Source organism: Lolium rigidum, chromosome 5, assembly GCF_022539505.1.
Source record: "Lolium rigidum isolate FL_2022 chromosome 5, APGP_CSIRO_Lrig_0.1, whole genome shotgun sequence".
In the NCBI taxonomy this organism is placed as follows: Eukaryota; Viridiplantae; Streptophyta; class Magnoliopsida; order Poales; family Poaceae; genus Lolium; species Lolium rigidum.
In genome coordinates this window covers 113,533,291-113,553,131 of record NC_061512.1, presented here as the reverse complement: position 1 = coordinate 113,553,131, position 19,841 = coordinate 113,533,291, and the positions used below count along the sequence as shown (strand labels likewise).

Genomic DNA, 19,841 nt, shown 5'->3' with positions numbered 1-19,841 from the left:
TTGATGCTTCATATTTGATTGAGAGCCTCTTGTTCACCGATCACAAAATTGGCATCCACAAGCTTTCCATTCGCAAGTTGTTTTTCCCCAAGTTCTTCTTCGACCGCGACTTTTTCCCTCTACCAAAACATGGGAGAACCGTCTTGGACTACACCGTCGGTGAGAAGGAACAAGAGTCGAGGACGACTCTTCCCCAAGGGGGAGATGATGCGGGGTGGCCTTCGGACACCTCCACCTCAAGACCGTCAAGTGCAGCCCCGCCTATCGTCGACGCTACACCATGGCCAAGGAGTCCCCCAAGTGGACCAACAACACAAACCCCCGCCATATATGTCAAGGTGAACCCTTTCCTCTCTATGGTCAACCTCAACACCAACGTGAATGGTATGCTACCTCATGCCTATCATCATTGTGTCTATAGGTGCCGACATCGACAAGGACCAAGAGAGAAGGAACTCCCATGGTGCAAGGAAGAGGAGAAGAAGAAGGAAAGAAGAGAAGAAGGAAGAGGAAGAAGAGGCGGGAGGAAGAGGCCCGACCGGCCGGTTCGGGACCCGGTCGGACCGGACCCACAACCGGGCCGTCCGGTCCCTAGCCCGGTCAACCGGGCGCCCAACCGGGCGCAGCTCCCTCGTACCGGGCGAAGACCGGAAACTTCGCAGATTCCCGGTTTGCGCCCGGTCGACCGGACCCATGACCGGACTGCCCGGTCACAGGCCCGGTCAGACCGGACACAAACCGGATCTGACGGGAATGCCCCACCAAACTGCCTTAACTTATCCATTCGCTTACCTGTTCGCCCTTGCCGGCCATGTGTGCCTATATAAGTAGCCTGGAACCCCTCCTTTACTCTTTAGACTTGTTTTGAACTCAAACCTACCTTTGTGCTTAGTCTCCCTTGGGTATCATCCCTCTGTAATCAAGGCACCTTGGTTGTTGACTTTGATCTTGTTGATTGAGATTCTAGTACTTGTTACTCTCTCTCACTCACCAAGCTCTTCCTCTCCAACCCCAATCTCTCTCCGGGAATTCCGCCCGTGCCTCTTCCTAGGAGATTCTATTGGCGTGGTCCATCGAGCCACGGAGGTAAGCATCGGGTGTATCGGGTTGGTGTGCGTGCGTGAGTCTCGGAGTTCCTCGTGCCCGTCGTGTTCTTCGTGTTCCTCGCGTTCTCCCATCTCTCCCCTTTGGTTTCGAAGTCAATCCGCGAGATCGGGCCACACACGGGGTCTTAGACCTCATCATGCTGGGGATGGATGCAATGCCAAACAAAAGGGGGAGGGGGGTTGTAGGCCGTGGCATACTAGAACAGGAGGACGACAATGAAACTGACGACAATGCATAGTGGAAGATGGTCCGAAGGTGGCTACATGAAAACGTGGACCAAGACAGAGGGTACTAAGGCGGTGTGTCGCAGCTGATGGATGGGGTAGAGCATGTGGGCATGAAATTGAGACACATGTGAAAATAACCCAAAACATGGAAAAAGAAAAAATAAAAAACAATGACCAAATGTCAAATGGGGTGGGTGCCATATATCAGTTTTAAAGGATAAAACTTTCTAAATTCAAATATATTAAAACACTTTTTAGTATATAGATACGTTATGAGATTAGTCAAATCTCCGACGTTCTTTTGCAAGGTTCGAATGGAAATTTCCCTAATACATCCTATTTCGGGAAGAGCCCATAGGAAATTAAATTATTACCACAGCACCCTCCTAAACTCGTATGCAGTCGAGAGAGCCACGAAGCCATCGTACAGACCGCATCGAACTCCTCCTTTCCGCCCGCCCGCCGCCGCCGCCGCCGCAGCCATTCATGGCGGGGCGCCGCCGGGGAGGATTCGAACATTAACCCATGCTATTCTCCACACCTCCCTGCAAATCCCAAGCTCCTGCAGCCGCCGCCGCCGCCATCGTAGCAGCTATCTCCAGCCGCCGCATCTCCTCCTCCTCGTCGCCGGCGCTGATTCCTCCGCCGCATCACGAGGACAACCCATTCTCCCCACTCCTCACTTCCGATCCCCCTCCACCGGATCCGCTCCGCCGGGTTCTTGCCACGGGCGACGTCCACGCCGCGCTCCGCGGCCTCCCGGTCCTCGCGCGCCAGCTATTCCGGTGGGCGGAGGGCACCCCGCACGGCTTCCCCCGCTCCGCGTCCGCATTCGCCGCCGTCCTCATCCCGCTCGTCGAGGCCCGCCACAACAGCGCCACCCACCCCGTCTCCCTCCGCGCCCTCCACGCCGGCCTGCTCCTGCCCCTCCTCTCTCTCCTCCTCACGTATCCCCTGTCCCGTTCCTCCTATCACCTCCTAAACCTCCTCTTACGCATGTCCACCAAGTTCCCAGCCGAATGCGAGGCGCACGGCTCCGTGCCCACCACCTGTTCGACCCAATGCCTTTCGGTCTTCCAAGAGATGGCCCGTCATGGCGTAGCCCCTTACGTCAAGGAGTGCAACCTCGTGCTCCATGTGCTATGCCGTGCGGCCAGGTGGGATGACATGAGTGCTGTGTATTCTGATATGCTGCAGCTCGGGGTCAAGCCAAGCATTGTCACATACAATACATTGCTGGATTCTTTCTGCAAGTCGGGGAGGATCGATCAGGCTGTCAGCCTGCTCAGGGATATGGAGGCCCAGGCGGCTGGGTGCTTGCCGGATGATGTCACCTACAATGTGGTCATCAGCGGGTTGGCCAGGAATGGTGAGCTGGACAAGGCGTCTGAGCTGGTTGATAGATTGCGCTTGTCCAAGAAAGCATCAGCCTTCACATATAATCCACTTATCACTGGGTTGTTAGCCAGGGGTTTTGTTGAGAAGGCTAGAGCTTTGCAGCGGGAGATGGAGAATGATGGCGTTCCGCCAACGGTGGTGACATACAATGCATTGATTGATGGGCTGTTTAAAAGAGGGAATGCTGAGGCGGCGCTGGTGATATTTGCTGAAATGAGGGCAATGGGGATGCCGCCAGATTTGATTACTTATAATTCCTTGATAAATGGATATTGTAAGGCAGGGAATTTGAGGCAGGCACTTTCGTTGCTTGGTGACTTGAGGCGTGCAGGGCTAGCTCCAACAGTTTTGACATATAATATCCTTATAGATGGTTATTGTAGATTAGGCGATTTAGAGGGGGCTAAGAGAATCAAGGAGAAGATGACAGAGGAGGGCTGCCTGTACGATGTTTGTACATATACTATTCTTATGAATGGGTCATACAAGGTCAGGAACCTTGCTATGGTCAGGGTGTTCTTTGATGAAATGCTGAGCAAAGGTTTACGACCAGATGCCTTTGCCTACAACACGAGGATTTTAGCAGAGCTGACTCTAGGTGCTATTTCCGGTGCTTTTCAGTTGAGGGAGGAGATGACGCTGAGAGGAATTCCTTCTGATACAGTTACATATAATATTCTTATTGATGGGCTGTGCAAGACTGGTAGCCTGAAAGATGCCTATGCGTTGTGGATGAAGATGGTCAGTGATGGTTTACACCTTGATTGTGTCACGTACACTTGCTTGATCCATGCGCATTGTGAGAGGGGGCGCCTAGCGGAAGCAAATAGTATTTTTTATGGCATGGTTGCAAGTGGTTTGACACCCTCGGCTGTGACCTATACTGTTTTAATCCACACATACTGCAGGAGGGGAAATCTATATTCAGCATATGGTTGGTTCCGGAAGATGCTGGAGGAAGGAGTGGAACCTAATGAAATAACATATAATGTGCTGATGCATGCATTATGCCGGATGGGGAGAACTGAATTGGCTTATCGACATTTTCATGAGATGCTGGAGAGAGGATTGGTGCCAAACAAGTGCACATACACCTTTTTGATAGATGGGAACTGTAAAGAAGGTAATTGGGTGGAGGCTATAAGGTTGTACTGCGAAATGCATCAGAATGGTATTCATCCAGACCATTGCACACATAACGCCTTGTTTAAGGGATTTGGTGAAGACCACATGCACAAGGCAATCCAGTACTTGGAGAATGTTGTTTTGGGTGTCTAGGATGGTCCTCAAGAAAGGATCACGTTGTCCTTGCTTGGTGGAGAACTCTGTAAGAATTTTCTCCTATATGCATATTCTCTTCATCAGTTTGTTGTTTAGTTAACTATGGTTATATTTTCCAGCATATATTGATTTTTTGTTTTCAATCAGCAGATGGCAGATGGAACCTGGGGTGACATTCTCTGGATAATGGAGCTATGTGCTTTCCAGAGAGATTGTTAAACACAAACAGGTCCTTCTCAGCTTCCTCCCAGTTTCCCCTTGGCCATATGCTTATGGTCATGGAGCTATACCATTTTTCCCCATTGTTTTTTCTTTTGATATGGCGTAATGGAAATCTTTTGACCATGCATCCCAAACACCTACTATCCCAAAAGTGAATGGCTATGGACCTTTTGCACCGAGCTTCAACAATAACGTATAGGCTTTCTCTTGGTAAGTAACTACCAAGAATTTTGTAAAATGAATAATCCTTGTACCACAGATTCACAGTCAATTTTGCCATAGGCATCTGGCACACACATTGACTTGTCAGATATGTAACAGTGTTCCCATTCTTTGATCATTTTAATAGATCTTCTCTTTTTCTCAATGATAAGTATGGTGAGTGGAGGGGAACTTTGTCTCAAGTCTTGATTGTTGGTAGCCAAAACATGTCTACTTATATGAGATTAAAGTGCAGTTGGAAGGCCCTTCTTGTTGGTCAAACCAACCATTTGTTGTTTCAGTTGTTTGTGCTCTAACATAATTGCACAGCTTCGTGCTGCTGCTGAACTGCGGAGTCACTAGCCAGGAGGGGGCTGCCGAATTACGGATTGTACCCTGCTTATTACATCGTGAACCATTGATCGTTGGTGGATTGAGGAACAGGAGGGCATTCGTCTCCTTTGTCCTGCTGATAACCTGGACAAGTTGGAAAAAAAAAGATAATCGGTGCCTTTTCTTTCCCATGCAAATTAGAAGTGCACTTCGTTTTTCAATATGACAAAGCCTGGTCAGTGAAGCAGCTAATGAGGACAGTCAAGGACTAACCAGTTGGTGTGATAAGGAGCCTGGAAATATTCATGGTGGTCATGCAGAAGTTCTTTAGCTGAATAATTTCTTAGCTAGGCATGATTCTGTACAATTTATCTTTTATTCTTTCACCCTTTCTTTCCATGTCTTGCTTCAATCCAAATCTGGTGGTTTGTTGCTAGGTCAGGGAACAAAGTTGTAAGTGTTGCTATCCTAATGTAATGGCATGCAGGCATACTGCATGTTCTATTAAAAAGGGAGATTGTTCTTTCCCTCATGTTCTGTTTCTTCGGAAGTAGTTCTCGAAAAAGATAAATTCACCATGAGGTACTTCTCATTTGATTATTCTGATGTGACCAAATTCATGTTTTGATACAGAAAGATATTATCAAATTGATACATATGTGAATTTTAATGTTGAGTACCTCTCTATTTGTGAAGGTTAGTCTCCTAGTCCTATCTTCTGGTTTTATGAGCATAGTTGTTTTTTGAGGAATGAAAATTATATTATGGTCGCATATTTCCATATTAACTTGATACCAATTAACAGATGCTTTCTCTTACGTAGGTTCTTTTTCGTTTGTACTTGATCTCTGTTACATTACATTTTATTGAATTACATGTTTAAATCGTTTTGAACAAATAATAGTTCATTTGTTAAAGTAAATGAGAGAAGAGTTATGGGAAGAAAATGCATCATTAATCATTGTTAGAAGGGACATACATATTTAACAGCGTACTTTTGCGCATGTGCCTCATGGCAACCTAGGCTAGTCGAACTCATAGGCGTACACACTACACTCAACGTTGCTTATAGATAATGCATGATACTAAACAGCTAATTTGGTATATCAAAACTCAAATTTAATTCTATATGCAAGTGACTTGATGGAATTCAGAATCATGGAGGATTTAACATTCATATGAGCATTTAATACTAAATATATCTTCATTATGCATTCACTAGTAGTGCGTATGGTTAGCTCCACTCGAATTTCTAATCCACCTGGATCAGGTTGCAGTAACCTTGCTTTGTTATTTTTCTCTCTAGAAGAACACAAAAGTTTTGCGTCAATGCATTGAGGGAACAAGAGAGTTCCTGATACAGGTGGATTAACCCTCTGAAAGAGAAAGCATAGCCCAACCAGTCTACCACACCCACAGAAGGCCCTTGGGTTTATCTTGTTTATTAGTTCTTCCAAGCCTGGCATGTCGCCCCTGAATATGCAAGTGTGTCAGTGCTTCATGTTCACTGGGATACTGACTGGACAGTTATTTGCCACCATGCAGTGGAATCATCACCTGCAGCTCTGGGATGTATCTCGTAGGTTGTACCCAGGATAGGAGCTCGGACCAGTTTTGGCGAGCTAATGATCAGACCACAAACAGCCAACAGGTGATGCTAACGCCCAACCGCATAGCATGCAAGCCTGTGCATGTGGCACTCCCTCCATTTATTTTGTACTATTATTGTTTCAGAAATGCATCTCTCCTTTATAAACTCTTTTTTGTAAAAAATACCATGAGTATTCTATTGTCAATTTTGTTCTGGTCATTTTATGAGGATTATTTTTATTTTATTGACTTTGGCATATGGCGCATGATTCTTGTAGTGCGTAGTAATAGCACTTTAGGTGTGTACATGGAAATGCTATGTACTAAATTTCTTAGTTGGATCAGGAATGCCAATTTTATCTCAAAATTTTGGCATCGAGGTGGTAATTTAATTTTCCAGTGTGTTCCTTTAACAGTCTTTTTATGTTTCAGAATTGATGCAGTCATCCATGTGCTCTTCAATGTTTCTGTGCCCCTGCTCAAGGCTGAAACGATTTCCACGAGGTTTATAGCACTAACAGTCATGCATGTGTTGTTTGTTTGAAGTATCATTGATTTACTTATCCCAAGTATTTTCTGTTGTTTGTAGATAATTCATCATCGACTTAACAGTTGAAGCACATGTATGCTTATCTGTTGCATAAGCATTGCAAGCATATGAAATATGAATTCCATGCTTTTTCTGTTACATGACTTGAAGCATGATTTTACCCTTCAGCAAATGAAGCGTTTGCATCCAGATACTTTAGGCAGGCATATAGTGAAACAATTACTTTGGTACTCCCTCCAGCCCAAAATGTAAGGCAGGCTTGATTTTGTACGGTCTTTAATGCGCAACTTTGACCACTAATATATACTAAAGTATATGGATTGAGCCTGTATAAATGATATCGTTGTATTTGTCTTGCAAAATACTTTTATTCTGTATATATTTATACCAACTTTGCAGACATATAAATGAAAATCATAGTCAAAGTTGTGCATTCTTGACTAAAAAAAGTAGAGCGCATCTTGCATTTTCGGACCGTGGGAGTATATTGTTAACATGGTGAACAAAGTAAAATATGAGAAACCATGTCTCGATGATGGATTGTTCCAGTTTATTTTGTGGTTATTTATATCATAACCTTTTATATAAATAGAAAGGACTAGTAAGAGGATTTCAGGTTATGTTGCCACTGGATAGAAAACCTGGCCTGGCTTATCATCGATAGTATGGCATGCACAATGGTTGACGGTATTTCAACAAATGCTTGCATGCATTAAAAATATGTGTTGATTAAATTAGTTAAGTTAAGGTGTGATGAAAAGATGACATCTCGTACAATGGAGAGAATTCTTATCATTCATTCAGAGAGATCATCCGTTAGCTGAGAGAAGGCAAACCACTTTTTTTCATTTCTCTAGCACAATTGCGCAAGGCCTTATTGTAAGGTTATTTATGTGCTGAATGTTAATTGCATGATGTTTGTTAGTACAATTGATGCTGCATTTTTTGTTTCCTACAATGATACTAAATGAAATGGTTGTTGCTTGCAATGAAAACCTGCATCCATCTGTGTATGTAATAAATCCTGATGTGCTTTCATGCTTTCTCATCTGGCATGTTTTGTAATAGAAAAGGAAAATGGTCATGCTCATTCACTGGGTCTTTTCGTGATTTTGTCTAGGTCTGATGTGCCTTCATGCTTTTTCATCTGGCATGTTTTTGAAGAGAAAGGGAAAATTTGTGTGATCATTCACTGGGTCTTTTTTTTAAGGATACGTCATGGATAGACGTATCTGTTTCATAGGAGAAAGGCCAGAAGGCTGACATACAACACGCTCGAGGCACAGGCGCCCACAAAGCGCAGCTCCTTGCTACCTCCGGAAAAGGTAGCACACACACGTTACCGGACTACTCACGGCATCTCCACTTATCTACTGGTGCAAGAGAGCCTCTAAAAATCCCGGCCACTCTCCACAACTCAGCCTCGTCAGAGATCTTTGAGAGCACCGTGGACTTGGAAGGTGCGACGCTGTCAAACACTATGTCGTTTCGGTGACGCCGGAGGCACCAACAGATGAGAGTCACACCTGTAGAGGTCGCGGTCTGCTCCAAGTCCTCCACGCTTGCCCTGCAGCCATCCAACGAAACCCGTATCTACCTGCGGCATCCAGTGCAGCTTCCCCCACCAGCGCAGACAAGTCGCCCAAACCTCTCGAGCCAACACACATCCCATCAGCAGGTGGTCCAGGGTTTCCTCGCTCTGGTTGCAGAAAGGGCACGCAGCCGGATGGGGGAGACCCCGCCTGCTAAGTCTGTATGTTGTCCAACACCTGTTCCTGACCGCCAGCCAAAGAAAGACCCTGCAGTTTGGTGGAGCCCTCGAGCGCCATATCTGAAGCGCCCCTGGCATATCCACCCTCGCCCCGAACATCGCGCGATAGCCCGAGCGCGTGGAGTAGGAGAAATCTTTCTCCCAGCCCCATCTGAAGCTATCCTCTACACCCTCCAGGTATTCATGATTTTGTCTTTTCGTGATTTTGTCTAGACCACGATCCAAAATTGTGCAATGTTTTTTTTTTACTTTTATAAATATGCCTTCAATGTCATCTGCAAGAGGTGGAATAATGGGTGGCATTACATGTACTCTTACAATATTCACCATTTTATTACTCATGATTGAACATCCAACCTTTGTAGGCTTTGTTAGCTAAAGGACAAGTAACGTGGTATCGCATACTTTAATTTCTTAATGTACTGGAGAAAGAGTTTAAAGTGAGCAAGTGAAAGTATGGCCTATCATCTGTCAAATAGGACAAATATGGTTCCAATGGGAAAAAAATCTTAGTAGCATCTTCACCGCCCAACAGTTCAAAGATGAATCTTCAGTCACATAGGTGATGCCTCTTCTCCTACCAAGAGTGTCTTGATGATTTTGTCAGTCCATCCATCTACCAGCATGAACATATGTCCACCTTCTAGGACTTCATGATACTGGACCCACTGGAGCTTCTCTGAAATGTACCGCTGCAGCTCAACCAGCACCAGCCTATCTTCGTATCCTTGCCAGATGTGCACAGCACCCTCATTTGTAGGAAATGGATTTGTAATATTCATTGGATCAAACTCCCAGTTTCCAAAAGCAACAAGTAAATCACGATGGATTGATTCATAAACGCCTTGCTGCCTTGATTTATTCTGAAAATGGAAGGCACAAATCAATGTTATGACAACAAAGTAGAAGAAGGGGTGGTTTATGATTTATAGCGCTGCTTGAGATTAAATTTGACTGTATTCTTTTGTTAGTGTGTATTTCCATGAAAAATTTCATGTATATTATATTATTAGTTGTCTCTATGGTGGGCGTAGCTCTTCAAGGATTTTAGTTGTTGCACTTTTATATTGTTGTTTCGAGTGTTCTGTGAAGCGGAATTTCATGTGATTGAAGTATATTCTTACATTCATTACAGAGGCATAATCGTGATTTAATTTACCTCAATAAAACTTGGCATTGCCATCATTTTCTGAATCACCTCCATATCATGCTTGCTAAATATTTCAGGATGATGCATGGCTGCTGCAGAAGAAGGGAGCCACTTCTGTGTCATCCACAAGTATAGCAGGTAAGGCGCATTGTGTGCAATCCAGAGGGTCCTCTGCTCTGGCACAACCATCTTCTTGAAGGCTTGCCTGGACAACTCTGCTGGAAAAGAAGGCCACCAGTAGTTGATAACTGGCACAACTAGCGCAGCTCCTGCAAGCCTGCACCGACAACAAATCATATGTTTACAACTCTGAAGAGTTACGTATCTCGTGAACCTACTACATATGGCTGGGATTTCTGTTTTTACCTGTGAGGTATATACTGGAGGCATCCCCAAATTGAGTATCCTCCCATCGAGACCCCCAGGACATGGAACTTCTGTCCAACCTCCAGCTGGTCGGCGAGCTCCTCAATATCCAGTGCCTCGCTCTTGACATTCCGACCAGGGTTCGGGTCACTTTCCCCGTACCCTGCTCTATCAAATGCAAGGAGGTAAATTCCCAGTTCTTCCACGAGCTCCTGAATTATGGTAAAGAAAAAGAAAGAATGGAAACGGTGATTTCGCTTATCATTGTATTTGAATCGTACTGCACTGAGCTATCTGCTTTACCTTGGAAACAGGTGGGGGTAAGTCCTTTGTGCTATCAAACGCATGCACGGTGATGATCTTGTACCTGGCCTTGTCTCTCTGCACTCCATCTTCCCGGTACGCGAGGTACCTTCCATCCCTGAGCTTGATCCTGGGAGACGTCACTGGAGGCCGCCGGCGGAACCGCACAGTTTTGGAGGCGGTGCCCGGAGAATGGCCTGGAAGGCCAAAGCAAGCAGCAGCACCGGAAGAACGAGGAGCCATCTTGGAACCATTCCTCCCAGGTTCCAGATCCGGTCCTTTCAGTTTCAGTTTCAGGCGAGAGACGCCTGTCAGTCAGCTGTGAAGGTTTGTTTCCGTGCGGGGGCAAAGCTGCAATGTGGGCTGTTCTTTACTCCACTCCACTGGTAGTGTCTGCGCATCATTGCACGGGCGGGACCCCTGCCCCTGGGTCGCTTTCTTTCTTTGTTTGCCTCCACTACCTGGCTTATTCCTAACCGTAAACAAATACAATTATCATCGCCACTAGCTCCACATGGCCTGTTTAGACGTAGATCTATTTTTCCACATCACCACGATCAATGTGGTAAAACTAATGTAAAACGGCTTTCCAAATCAAATCACCTCAGGGTTGGGTATTTGCAGTTTTGCACTAGTCCTTGGTTCTGACTTTTTTTTTTTTAACGGGAAGGGGTCTCCCAAGGATTCAGAAGGCTGCATTAACACATCGTCGGTGGGTACATCTTACATCCAGGACCATGAAAGAAAGGAAATTCAGCATATCTCTGGAAAATTACACAAATGGCCCTAAAGCCAATATGAAAAAACGCAAAAGTCCTTGGTCCTCTCCATTGGGGTTGAGGCTCCACCGCTGGCCACTTTTACACCTCTGGGACGTCAACAACGACAGACCAGAGTCTGGAGGCTGCCTCTTCAGCCATAGATCATGGCAGTGAGCATGGACGCCATGTAGAGCACTCCAAGCTGCAACTCTCCTCGAGGGGGCGGTGGAGACAGAGAGGAGAGGGGGAAGAGAGCAGCTTTGTCGGTTCTTCGTTTATTTTAGTTCTGATATTCCCACTTTCATTCATTACAACTATAGTTAGTCATGGTAGTAGTGTTGATGCTATGTGGAACTTGGGCAACATAAAGTGATTTTCTTGACAAATTGAATCAGTTCGTGCAATTGGTTTGAACGTGGTGTATCAGTCAGCCAAGAGAATGAATTTGTCCCTACTGATATGTTTCTAAGAGCATGTCTAACAGACACTGTATTCGCTCGCCCCGTATCGAGCGAATACAGGCCCTGTATCAAAAAAATTGGCACGCACGAACCATTCCGTCTAACAGACCCCTTATTTCATCCCGTATTTTTAAAAATGCAAAATCCGGGAGAATTCATAGATAGAGGATATACAAAATTGCGCGATCCTACTGGATCGCGACTTCTACAATGCTAGGGATGCGCCTAGTCATCGAGGATGATGAGCGGAGTGGTGGCGGCGGCCTCCCGAGCCAACAGCTCCTTGACGGCGGCGATGGCTGATACGTCTCAAACGTATCTATAATTTCTTATGTTTCATGCTACTTTTATGACAATACTCACATATTTTATACACACTTTACATCATTATTATGCATTTTCCGGTACTAACCTATTGACAAGATGCCAAAGCGCCAGTTCCTGTTTTCTGCTATTTTTGGTTTCAGAAATCCTACAAAGAAAATATTCTCGGAATTGGACGAAATCAACGCAGAGGGTCTTATTTTTCCACGGAGCTTCCAGAAGACCGAAGAGCATACGAAGTGGGGCCGCGAGGTGGCCAGACCACAGGGCGGCGCGGCCAAGGAGGGGCCCGCGCCGGCCTGTGGTGTGGGCCCCTCGTCAGCCCTCCGACTCTGCCCTTCCGCCTACTTAAACTCTCCGTCGCGAAAACCCTATTATCGAGAGCCACGATACGGAAAAAGTTCCAGAGACGCCGCCGTCGCCAATCCCATCTCGGGGGATTCAGGAGATCGCCTCCGGCACCCTGCCGGAGAGGGGAATCATCTCCCGGAGGTCTCTACATCACCATGATCGCCTCCGGACTGATGTGTGAGTAGTTCATCCTTGGACTATGGGTCCATAGCAGTAGCTAGATGGTTGTCTTCTCCTCTTGTGCTATCATGTTAGATCTTGTGAGCTGCCTATCATGATCAAGATCATCTATCTGTAATGCTACATGTTGTGTTTGTTGGGATCCGATGAATATGGAATACTATGTCAAGTTGATTATCAATCTATCATATATGTGTTGTTTATGATCTTGCATGCTCTCTCGTTGCTAGTAGAGGCTCGGCCAAGTTGATACTTGTGACTCCAAGAGGGAATATTTATGCTCGATAGTGGGTTCATGCCTCCATTGAATCCGGGACAGTGAGAGAAAGTTCTAAGGTTGTGGATGTGTTGTTGCCACTAGGGATAAAACATCAATGCTTTGTCTAAGGATATTTGTGTTGATTACATTACGCACCATACTTAATGCAATTGTCTGTTGTTTGCAACTTAATACTGGAAGGGGTGCGGATGCTAACCCGAAGGTGGACTTTTAGGCATAGATGCATGTCTGGATAGCGGTCTATGTACTTTGTCGTAATGCCCTGATTAAATCTCATAGTAGTCATCATGATATGTATGTGCATTGTTATGCCCTCTCTATTTGTCAATTGCCCAACTGTAATTTGTTCACGCAACATGCTATTTCTTATTGGAGAGACACCACTAGTGAACTGTGGATCCCGGTCCATTCTTTTACATCTGAATACAATCTACTGCAATCATTGTTCTCTACTGTTCTTCGCAAACAAACATCATTTTTCACACCATACGTTTAATCCTTTGTTTACAGCAAGCCGGTGAGATTGACAACCTCACTGTTAAGTTGGGGCAAAGTATTTTGATTGTGTTGTGCAGGTTTCACGTTGGCGCCGGAATCCCTGGTGTTGCGCCGCGCTACACTCCGTCACCAACAATCTTCACGTGGCCCTTGACTCCTACTGGTTCGATAACCTTGGTTTCTTACTGAGGGAAAACTTGCTGTTGTACGCATCACACCTTCCTCTTGGGGTTCCCAACGGACGTGTGCTTCACGCGTTATCAAGCTCTTTTTCTGGCGCCGTTGCCGGGGAGATCAAGACACGCTGCAAGGGGAGTCTCCCACATGCAATCTCTTTACTTTGTTTTTGTCTTGCTTTTCTTTATTTTATTTTCTGCTTTGTTTGCTTTCTTTATATCAAAAATACAAAAAAATTAGTTACTTGCTTTACTTTATTTACTGCTTTGTTTGCTTTCTTTATATCAAAAATGCAAAAAAAATAGTTACTTGCTTTACTTTATTTACTGTCTTGTTTGCGTTCTCTATATTAAAAACACAAAAAAAATTAGTTACTTGCATTTACTTTATTTACCTTTTGTTTATTTCATCATGCTTCCTCCTAATTTCACTCTGAAAGATATACCAGTAGGGCAAGGGTCTATCATTGGAAGAGATAATATAGAAGCATTTTTCACTCATGTTAGTACAGTTGAAGATTTTGAGGATAGACACTTGGTAGAACTAGCTCCTACTTATGAAATTGCTACTGCCTCTTTAGTACACATGTTGGAAACTAGATTTGTTAATCTCAACCCCATAATGCAACATATGTTTCTTACACTCCGTGATATGGAAGAAGGAGAAAAGAAAGATTTTGTTTTAGAAACCCTTCTTAAAGAATTTGGTGATGTAGCTAGAGAAGCTAGGAAAGTCTTTATTCAACATAAGATGCTTGGCTTTTATACCAATTTTGCAAATACCCTTGAAAAGATGGAAAAAGATAGACTAAAGTACACTAATAAAGTCAACTGTGAGGGGGAGATTAAAGTACCGATACCTAGTAAGCTCCTAGGGATGCATGAGGCACTAGAAAAGAATTTTGATTGGCTTGTTCCTGAAAATTTGTTTGATGAAAATAGCAAGCCTAAAAGTAATGAAAGGGGAGCCTCTGAAACTTACATAGACAAGATACAATGCATTGTTGAGAAAACTCCCAACTCTAATATTAATGCTTCATCTCTTGATAATACTTGAGTTACACTTTACGCGCCTAGTCGAAAGGCGTTAAAGAAAGCGCTTATGGGAGACAACCCATTATTTTACTTCTGCACTTTTGTTTTATATTTGAGTCTTGGAAGTTGTTACTACTGTAGCAACCTCTCCTTATCTTTATTTTATTGCATTGTTGTGCCAAGTAAAGTCTTTGATAGTAAAGTTAATACTAGATTTGGATTACTGCACAGAAACAGATTTCTTGCTGTCACGAAATTGAGTAGCCCCGTCTGTAGGTAACCCAGAAACATTTGCCAATTTACGTGCGTGATCCTCAGATATATACGCAACTTTCATTCAATTTGAGCTTTTTCATCTGAGCAAGTTAAGTGCCCCTGAAAAATTCGTCTTTACGGACTGTTCTGTTTTGACAGATTCTGCCTTTTATTTCGCATTGCCTATTTTGCTATGTTGGATGGATTTCTTTGTTCCATTAACTTTCAGTAGCTTTGTGCAATGTCCAGATGTGTTAAGAATGATTATGTCACCTCTGAATATGTGAATTTTTGATTATGCACTAACCCTCTAATGAGTTGTTTTGAGTTTGGTGTGGAGGAAGTTTTCAAGGATCAAGAGAGGAGGATGATACAATATGATCAAGAAGAGTGAAAAGTCTAAGCTTGGGGATGCCCCGTGGTTCATCCCTGCATATTTCAAGAAGACTCAAGCATCTAAGCTTGGGGATGCCCAAGGCATCCCCTTCTTCATCGACAACTTATCGAGTCACCTCTAGTGAAACTATATTTTTATTCCGTCACATCTTATGTGCTTTACTTGGAGCGTCTGTATGTTTTTATTTTTGTTTTTGTTTGAATAAAATTGGATCCTAGCATTCTTTGTGTGGGAGAAAGACACGCTCCGCTGTTGCATATGAACACTGGTGTTCTTAGCTTTACTTTTAATGTTCATGGCGAAGGTTGAAACTGCTTCGTTCATTGTTATATGGTTGGAAACAGAAAATGATTCATGTGTTAATTGGTATATTGTCTTGAATAATTTGATATTTGGCAATTGTTGTGCTCAAACAGATCATGTTTAAGCTCTTGCATCATGTACTTTGCACCTATTAATGAAGAACTACCATAGAACTTGTTGAAATTTGGTTTGCATGATTGGTCTCTCTAAAGTCTAGATATTTTCTGGTGAGGTGTTTGAACAACAAGGAAGACAGTGTAGAGTCTTATAATGCTTGCAATATGTTCTTATGTAAGTTTTGCTGTACTGGTTCAGACTTGTGTTTGCTTCAAACAACCTTGCTAGCCAAAGCCTTGTACCAAGAGGGAATTCTTCTCGTGCATCCAAATCCTTGAGCCAAAAACTATGTCATTTGTGTCCACCATACCTACCTACTATGTGGTATTTCTCTGCCATTCCAAAGTAAATTACTTGAGTGCTACCTTTAAAACTTCATTCTTTGTCTTTGCAATACATAGCTCATGGGAAAATAGCTTAAAAACTATTGTGGTATTGAATATGTAGCTTATGTATCTTATTTCTTATAAGTTGCTTGTTGAGCGGTAACCATGTTTCCGGGGACGCCATCAACTATTACACCTTTGTTGAATATCATGTGAGTTGCTATGCATGTTCGTCTTGTCCGAAGTAAGGGTGATTTATCATGATCAAATGGTTTGAGTATGCATATTGTTAGAGAAGAACATTGGGCCGCTAACTAAAGCCATGAATCATGGTGGAAGTTTCGGTTTGGACATTAATCCTCAATCTCTTATGAGAATATTATCTCGTTGTTGAATGCTTATGCATTAAAGAGGAGTCCATTATCTGTTTTCTATGTTGTCCCGGTATGGATGTCCTTAGTTGAGATCTATCAAAAACGAGAAATCAAATGCGATCTATCTCCTTGGACCTTTGTACGAGCGGCATAGAGGTACCCCTTTGTGACACTTGGTTGAAACATATGTTATGCAATGATAATCCATGTAAATCCAAGCTAATTAGGACAAGGTGCGAGCACTATTGGTATTCTATGCATGAGGCTTGCAACTTATAGGATGTCTTATGCATAACACATATGAATTATTACTACCGTTGACAAAATTGTTTCTATGTTTTCAAAATGAAAAGCTCTAGCACAAAAATAGTAATCCATGCTTCCTCTCGCGAAGGGCCATTCTTCTACTTTATGTTGAGTCGGTTTACCTACTTCTTTCTATCTTAGAAGCAAACACTTGTGTCAACTGTGTGCATTGATTCCTACATACTTGCTTATTTGCATTCATCATATTACTTTGTGTTGACAATTATCCATGAGATATACATGTTGAAGTTGAAAGCAACTGCTGAAACTTATATCTTCCTTTGTGTTGCTTCAAAACTTTCTACTAAGAATCTATTGCTTTATGAGTTAACTCCTATGCAAGTCTTATTGATGCTTGTCTTGAAAGTACTATTCATGAAAAGTCTTTGCTATATGATTCGAGTTGTTTAATCATTGTCTTTACCATTGCTTCGAATCACTTCATTCATCTCATATGCTTTACAATAGTATTGATCAAGATTATGATAGCATGTCACTTCAGAAATTATCCTTGTTATCGTTTACCTACTCGAGGGCGAGTAGGAACTAAGCTTGGGGATGCTCATACGTCTCAAACGTATCTATACTTTCTTATGTTCCATGCTACTTTTATGACAATACTCACATGTTTTATACACACTTTACATCATTATTATATATTTTCCGGCACTAACCTATTGACAAGATGCCGAAGCGCCAGTTTCTGTTTTCTGCTGTTTTTGGTTTCAGAAATCCTACAAAGGAAATATTCTCGGAATTGGACGAAATCAACGCCCAGGGTCTTATTTTTCCACGGAGCTTCCAGAAGACCGAAGAGCATACGAAGTGGGGCCGCGAGGTGGCCAGACCACAGGGCGGCGCGGCCAAGGAGGGGCCCGCGCCGGCCTGTGGTGTGGGCCCCTTGTCAGCCCTCCGATTCTGCCCTTCCGCCTACTTAAACTCTCCGTCGCGAAAACCCTATTACCGAGAGCCACGATACGGAAAAAGTTCCAGAGACGCCGCCGCCGCCAATCCCATCTCGGGGGATTCAGGAGATCGCCTCCGGCACCTCGCCGGAGAGGGAATCATCTCCCGGAGGTCTCTACATCACCATGATCGCCTCCGGACTGATGTGTGAGTAGTTCATCCTTGGACTATGGGTCCATAGCGGTAGCTAGATGGTTGTCTTCTCCTCTTGTGCTATCATGTTAGATCTTGTGAGCTGCCTATCATGATCAAGATCATCTATTTGTAATGCTACATGTTGTGTTTGTTGGGATCCGATGAATATGGAATACTATGTCAAGTTGATTATCAATCTATCATATATGTGTTGTTTATGATCTTGCATGCTATTTGTTGCTAGTAGAGGCTCTGGCCAAGTTGATACTTGTGACTCCAAGAGGGAGTATTTATGCTCGATAGTGGGTTCATGCCTCCATTGAATGCGGGACGATGTGACGAAAGTTCTAAGGTTGTGGATGTGTTGTTGCCACTAGGGATAAAACATCAATGCTTTATCTAAGGATATTTGTGTTGATTACATTACGCACCATACTTAATGCAATTGTCTGTTGTTTGCAACTTAATACTGGAAGGGGTGCGGATGCTAACCCGAAGGTGGACTTTTTGGCATAGATGCATGCTGGATAGCGGTCTATGTACTTTGTCGTAATGCCCTGATTAAATCTCATAGTAGTTATCATGATATGTATGTGCATTGTTATGCCCTCTCTATTTGTCAATTGCCCAACTGTAATTTGTTCACCCAACATGCTATTTCTTATTGGAGAGACACCACTAGTGAACTGTGGACCCCGGTCCATTCTTTTACATCTGAATACAATCTACCGCAATCATTGTTCTCTACTGTTCTTCGCAAACAAACATCATTTTCCACACCATACGTTTAATCCTTTGTTTACAGCAAGCCGGTGAGGTTGACAACCTCACTGTTAAGTTGGGGCAAAGTATTTTGATTGTGTTGTGCAGGTTCCACGTTGGCGCCGGAATCCCTGGTGTTGCGCCGCACTACACTCCGTCACCAACAACCTTCACGTGGCCCTTGACTCCTACTGCTTCGATAACCCATGTTTCTTACTGAGGGAAAACTTGCTGTTGTACGCATCACACCTTCCTCTTGGGGTTCCCAACGGACGTGTGCTTCACGCGTTATCAATGGCCCGCGCCCCCCCCCCCCCCCCCCCCCCCCGCGTCCGCCTGCGCCTTGTCGGCGGCATCCTTCTTGGACGCGGATACCGCCTCCAAGAAAAGGGGGTCCTCCCCTCCTCCGCCTCCTCTCCCTCGTCGCCGGCTCGTGGCGCTCCTCCACTGGAGCTCCCCTCCCATGCAGCCTTCCACGCGCGCTCCTGCTCCCACGTGCTCCGCCACTTCTCGAAATCCCCGCCGCTCATCGGCTTCAACGGCGGGTCGACCTTGTGGTAGTGGCCGCCCTCCGCGAAGTCCCGGAGCGTCGGCGGCATCCACCCAGACCCGACGTACTTGCACGCCGCACGCCGACTCCCGGTGGCGGAGAATTTGCAGTGGCGGCACCACGCCTCCTCCACCGTGGCCGACTCGCGGGAACGCTTCGGTCCAGCGGCGGGCGACAGGCTGCTCCTACGCTGTGCGTTAATGGCTGGCGGCGGTGGAAATGCGGTGGCGTGCGCGTGGGAATTGCTCGCCGGAGTGGTGGCGGTGCACGGCGGGGCTAGGGTTGCGAGTGAGGGGTTGGACCCCCACTTGCACCTTCACCCTCTATTTGTAGGGGGCGGCGGGGTGGGTTTGACTGGCCCCGTATTTTGCCGATACGGGCCAGCCCGAATACGGGGCCTGCTAGACGGCCCATTTCGCCCTCACCCCCTATCCCGCCGAAATAATACGGGGTACCAGCGTTTTGAGGAGTCTGCTAGACATGCTCTAAGCTGGTAACGTATCCTACGCAGGAGTTGTATATCCGTGCATCCGTCCATCCTCGACCATCCGATGTAAATCACACCAGCAGCATCAAAAGCATGATTAATTTGCGTTCACAACATGCAGCAACCACTGCCGCGCGATCACAACATGGAGACTTTGCCAGTTGCAGCGACACAATATAATGCGATGGTCGGCGGCGACACAACGGGGCAGGCACCCTCTACGATCACACAGGGGCGGTGAACACACAACACGGCGGCCAGCAGCGGTCAACAACACTTCCAGGACTCACAACATGCC

At 44.9% G+C, this 19,841-nt stretch overlaps 1 protein-coding gene and 1 long non-coding RNA gene across 4 annotated transcripts; both read left to right on the top strand.

The window, feature by feature from the left end:
* Positions 1-1,859: 1,859 nt before the first annotated feature.
* Positions 1,860-4,251, top strand: LOC124656277 (pentatricopeptide repeat-containing protein At1g22960, mitochondrial-like). Its single transcript, XM_047195053.1, has 2 exons — positions 1,860-4,059; positions 4,164-4,251. The coding sequence occupies exon 1, from the start codon at positions 1,860-1,862 to the stop codon at positions 4,008-4,010; it is 2,151 nt and encodes a 716-aa protein (XP_047051009.1). The 3' UTR covers positions 4,011-4,059; positions 4,164-4,251.
* Positions 4,252-4,860: 609 nt separating this feature from the next.
* On the top strand, positions 4,861-10,763 carry LOC124658022. 3 transcript variants are annotated; one of them, XR_006988974.1, is made up of 6 exons: positions 4,861-6,420; positions 6,792-6,863; positions 7,078-7,157; positions 8,030-8,857; positions 9,908-10,381; positions 10,511-10,763. It is a non-coding gene; the product is annotated as an uncharacterized LOC124658022 (long non-coding RNA). The 3 variants fall into 3 exon arrangements; XR_006988972.1 differs by lacking the exon at positions 7,078-7,157; XR_006988973.1 differs by lacking the exon at positions 7,078-7,157 and having other exon boundaries at positions 9,046-10,381.
* The last annotated feature ends 9,078 nt before the right edge of the window (positions 10,764-19,841 follow it).

Bases quoted from the DNA above. Each gene is read 5' to 3' on its own strand.
- LOC124656277 (XM_047195053.1), top strand. From the start codon at position 1,860: ATGCTATTCTCCACACCTCCCTGCAAATCCCAAGCTCCTGCAGCCGCC.